The 5,334-nt window shown below is 43.5% G+C and overlaps 1 protein-coding gene across 1 annotated transcript; it reads right to left on the reverse strand.

The window, feature by feature from the left end:
• Positions 1 to 2,049: 2,049 nt before the first annotated feature.
• Positions 2,050 to 5,327, reverse strand: LOC125528658 (thylakoid lumenal 15.0 kDa protein 2, chloroplastic; the record flags this gene model as incomplete). Its single annotated transcript, XM_048693100.1, has 6 exons — positions 2,050 to 2,276; positions 2,362 to 2,471; positions 3,045 to 3,113; positions 3,858 to 3,948; positions 4,388 to 4,491; positions 5,195 to 5,327. Coding segments are annotated over 6 exons (600 nt in total), but the record flags the coding sequence as incomplete, so codon positions are not given.
• Positions 5,328 to 5,334: the final 7 nt, after the last annotated feature.

Raw genomic sequence — 5,334 nt, forward strand, 5'->3', positions numbered from 1 at the left:
TCTGTGTCAAGACATCGTCCATTATTTGTATCTCACCGCCGAAGTCAACAATGAGATCAGGAGAGATGAACCCTCCCAGAGACATTTCGATGACCATCACCGTCATGGAGCCGTAGGAAATGACGGCAGAACAGTTTACAGTCACCACCATTCGGCCGTCCGATCTGAATCACTAGTTCACCACCACCAAACCATGGACGATAGTGCCGTTGGACGGCCACCTTGACATTCCCCACCACTATCAACACCATGGATAGTGGCATAGAAGACCATGTCGATATACCCTATGGAGTGGACGGAATGCGAAGCTTCAGAATGCGACTCCTTGAAGCCGCACGGGCTGATGTTTCAGGACGCGCACGACCGGGTCCCATCCGATACAGAGGTCCGGGAGTGTCATGCACCCATCCATACAGAGGTCCAGGACGGCCGGCGGCTGGAAGAGCGGGGCAGGAGATCGAAGACCACTAGGATCGCCGCGCTACCATCCTTTTCCCCGTCAGCGCCGCTCCACATGGGCCGTCCTCCACCTCCTGCACCACAACCAGGGAACCCCCACCTCCTTCGGAGATGGGGGCCGCCGCCACAGCGGCAGAGGCCTTTGGCAGCGGCGGGAGGGGGGGGCGGCGGGGGCGAGAGGCCTTTGGCAGCGGCGGAAGGGGAGGCCGCAGTGGACGGCTGTAAACGGCGCTAGAGTTTCGCTCCTGGCATTGCCTGGGGAGCGAGGTCTAGGAGCGATCCTTTTTTTAAGGATCTGACTGGGGTTGGATAGCCCACCATGGCTGTGTTAGGTGAATAGCAGTACCTAAATATAAGTATTTTTAGATATTCTAATATGGATTACATACGGAGTAAAATGAATGAATCTACACTTTAAACTATATCTATATACATCCGTATGTAGTCCATATTAAAATCTCTAAAAAGACTTATATTTAGAAACGGGAGGACTATAATTTTTTCCACACAATTTCCTTAGGAATTTAGTGTGGCCTACCGTTGGGTCAAATGGGCCCCACAGGTCGCCTCCGCTGCCTCCTTTTAGGCGCCAGTTGTTATGGTCTTATCTAGCCAGGAAAAACGGGATCGACGAAAATATATACTTTAAACAAAATGAACACATACATCATTGTATTTCATAGATACTAGTACTAATTGAGCACCAAATCCAAGGGTTCCGACTATCCCCCTTTTTTTAGATCTAAAAAATTATTGAGCAAAGGTCTTCACGAGAGATGACATTGTTAGACCTACATGTGGTAGTGAGTAATGATCAATGGCAAGACCGAACTGGAAAATAATGACAAGTAGGCATAGATCAAGTTGTTGACTACATGACGGCAAGGGCGATTCCCATACAGGTAGTGCATTATTTCAGCATATAGGTGCAATTCCGTTGAAGGATATGGTTTATCGCGTTGTAGAGGTGCTATATGCTAACTGGCTATTGACAAAAATATCAAGATGAAGGATATATATTATCACAGAGGAGGGGCTAGAGTTCGGCCGGGGAGGCTATGGTAGCCGTAAATTAGGTTTAGAGAAGAAAATAAGGAGATAGAGATGGGTGGAAAAGAGAAAACATGTTAGATAAGGTATAAAAAATAGTGGCATGGCAAATCCGTAGTGAGTCGACCAATGTGTAACCTTGGGCTATTGCCAAGGGATATGTTATACGTGCCTTGCAATTTAGGTTAAGTTATTATTCCATAGAGCAATGATCGGCCCAAATAGAGATCCTCAGAATTGCTAGATGTTAAAGTGACCCTATATAATAATTTTGGAACACTAAATGTGCAAGAACACACGGCGCAATATTAGTTTTTAAAAATGGGCGGCAAAGTACGAAAAACTGGTGAGTAGCATAGAAGTTTAACCTAGTTGAATAACTTACTGAGTTAATAGAACAACTACTGGTGTATTTGGCTGTAGCCTATGTGATGCACGAAAGCCATGAGAGTGGTCCTGACTATGTCCTGGCTGACTCTGCCTAGATTATCAGATGCTAGGTGGTGATGATTTTGTATCTTTGCAGCATTCTACCGAGGATAAACGAATGTCCTTTGACTTTAAAAAATTAAGGCGAAAATATGTTCAATTAATGTAACTGACATTTTGATTATGTACATATAGTATTCGCTGGTCTTATCTTCGGCATGTCTAGCCGCGATGAACTTCCAACTCTAAAACACCTCGGAACAATTACTTGCCCCTGTGGGCTCTCTCAGGCAGCGCGATATTGCCATCACAGCGCCTTCAATTGACGCATCCTCTCCCTGTTCCATGTGTCATAAACAAAGGCAAGATCAGGAAAAACTACAGGAAAACCACGCACCATTACGAAGGATATGCCGTATTAACCTTTTCTTTCCAATAGAACATGTTTCCATACTTCCCTGCAACACGACTCCAGAAGCTCTGAGGAATGTCTAGATCAATCAATGAACCAATGTTGAAGTTTATAATGTTACCTACAAAAACAGAGCCACGCTTGAGCATTTCTGTCCTGCCAGTAAGCATGAGTGCGTGATAGTGAAAACACTTGTGTTTCAAAACTTATCTAGCAGAAAAAAAATACTGTAAAGTGAGTTTTATTGCAAAATTGAAGGCACTCTGATGTAACAAATCTGGAATTCTGGATCAGGATCATGTGCATGGCATCGTACACACCCTGGTGCATGCATTTGTGTGTGCAATAGTGCAGCCTACATCAAGAAGCGTGTGTTGTTGCAGGATAATATTATGCAGACACAAAATATATACACCAGGAATTAACATCATTGAGTATGCTCTTAGGCTTAAATGACACATCAGCTGCATGGATAAGTGAACCATATGGTTGTCATGATCATTCCTGCATCATACTTCTCCCCAGCAGTGTTCATTTTTCTTAATTCAGGAATTGCACTTTACAAATGATCCATATCTGAACTTTATTAGAGTAATATACTAAAATTTGCTATCAGTTTCGTTATTCAGATAACAAAATAGCCATGGCAAAGGAAAAACCAAGTGTAGTGTGAATATTATCTTTAGTATCATACCGAAGGTGGGATCTGCAACAAAGACAATAGTTCGGTCATCAACTTGCCAAAAATCCTTGATAGCCAATCCTGTAAGACAGCATTAATCAATTTGTATGTGCTACGATACATGTGCACAGTCATGAGAACACGAATTAATGCCTCCTGTTAGCTATAACAGAGAAGAATAAAAGATTATATGAATAATAGATTAATGAATGATTATATGATAATAGCTTATACATGTCATGTTGGCCAATGATAATCGCAAGTACATGCTCTACATTGGTTTTGAGAGTAAATAACTGCCACATAAGGAGAGAATAATCCCACTCCATATTACACGAGGTTTATGTGCATTAATCAAAAAATATATACAGATTGTCGAGTAAAAAGAATCAGCATAGATTCACAAATTAATCTGCATTAGTCCAGCAAACTCAGGACTCAGCATTCCCGATCCAATTGAATACATACGCAGCTGCCCTCGTGGGCCAGACTTGTATTCCACATGGTCAAAAGGTGCTATCTTAGGATCAGCAATATATCTAATAAGTGTGCGATTTCTATAATGATTTTAACAATTAAATTTCTGACAGTATGTGACAAAACTGAAAACAATTGCGTACTGGAAATAATTTCAACAAGATAATATGTATCTTTTTTATGTGGCCAGTCAGGAAGTTTTTACTAGCTATAGCGATATTCATCGTCAGCAATATTTGACCAGACATACCATCCTTGCATGTATTTATGCACATGAACTGAAGAAAAATAATAAAATAAAACACAATGCGACTCATACAAATGTGAAAAAGAAAAAGCAAAAATCACCTGGTGTATCCGGATAATTTTGTGCGAGAACTCTCAACTTATACCCAGTGTCCTTCTCTAGGTCTTCAATCTCTTGGCGCAAACGATTTTCCTAAGAACAAATCAAAATAGTCAGCAGCTATCTAACATATGTACTCCAAGCAGACTAAGGCATAGCCTAGTGGTGGGAAGGGGCTGATGCCTTCCCACCCACTCAGGTTCAAGGCATGGTAATTGCAATTTGGGTTCGTTGCACCAATTATACTGTAGGGGGTTCCCTTACAGTCTTTCTGTCAAAAGAAAAAAACATATGTACTCCAATTATCAACACCAAAAGTAAAAGGTGGAGAGACTAAGACCACCCTCTGAAGATAAGAACTATTTGTAGTTGCACCCTTATGGAAGTCAATACGACATGTTAAAGAAAATTAGGCACAAGGGAATTTGCAAATTTGCTTTTAGCGTCACTCTGTTTCTCGCGGACACCAAATTTGCCAGTAGTTGTGAATCATCGGACAGCTCATAGTACAAGATCTAAGGTCTGAATTTACCTGGCCTGAAGAGAGAAAACCGGCGACGTCAATGACGGTGGTGAACTCCTTGGGGAGCAACTCAGGTTTGTTGACCCCAGCCTTGGCATTGGCCAAACCAACAACTGCAAGCACGTAGCATCAAGGGGAAGTTTCCACTAAGAAAGCACACATATGATCCTTTTTCATTCAAGTGTGCCAACGAAAATATGGTAATGGGGAAAACAAACTTGCAAAATGCCACTCCAAAACAACAACACATCTTCTATTTATGCCACAGCACACAATTTTCACCACTTCACCAAGAGATTAGATTTGTTTTTTCTCCGTTGCACAACCACGATCGAGGATGCAAAAGATTTTCAGTTCCGCATGGATGCAGCTCATCTGCCGCCTCTGCCTCTGCCGCTGGCGCTACTGCTACAACACAGGGGGGACAATTGCTGAAATAGAAAATGGATAATTTCTGTACAGCAGGCACCGGCGGTGAGAATCGCTCTTTCTGGTAACATGGACTATGGATAAAGAGCGTCCAAACACGCTGCACACTCTGAATGAACTGAACTGAGCTTCGCCTTTCGGGTTCAGACTCGAGCTTCGGTCTCGTGTTGATGGTGCATTGATTCGCATAGCGTTACCATGCATCACACCAACAAAATTCAGATGAAAGATTTGTTGATTCACCAACGAGTCGCGCATCATTTCGTTATTAGATAAGGGCATCAGAAAACCTAAACGTGGAACTGTTCTAGACCTCCAGTTAACAGCGAGCAGCTCCTGGCAACTGCTTCGATGGAAGGAAGATGAAGAATGAGACTGATGGCTTACAGCAGGAGAAGGATAAGGTGAGCGCGAGCGCGCCGGAGACGGCGGCCTTCCATGGCACGGCGCCGGCTAGCTTGCCGGCCCAAGAAGCAGCGGCCTCCCCGCCGGTGGCCGCGGCGGGGGGGGGGGGGGGCGGACGGCGC

Source organism: Triticum urartu, unplaced genomic scaffold, assembly GCF_003073215.2.
Source record: "Triticum urartu cultivar G1812 unplaced genomic scaffold, Tu2.1 TuUngrouped_contig_5019, whole genome shotgun sequence".
Taxonomy (NCBI): domain Eukaryota; kingdom Viridiplantae; phylum Streptophyta; class Magnoliopsida; order Poales; family Poaceae; genus Triticum; species Triticum urartu.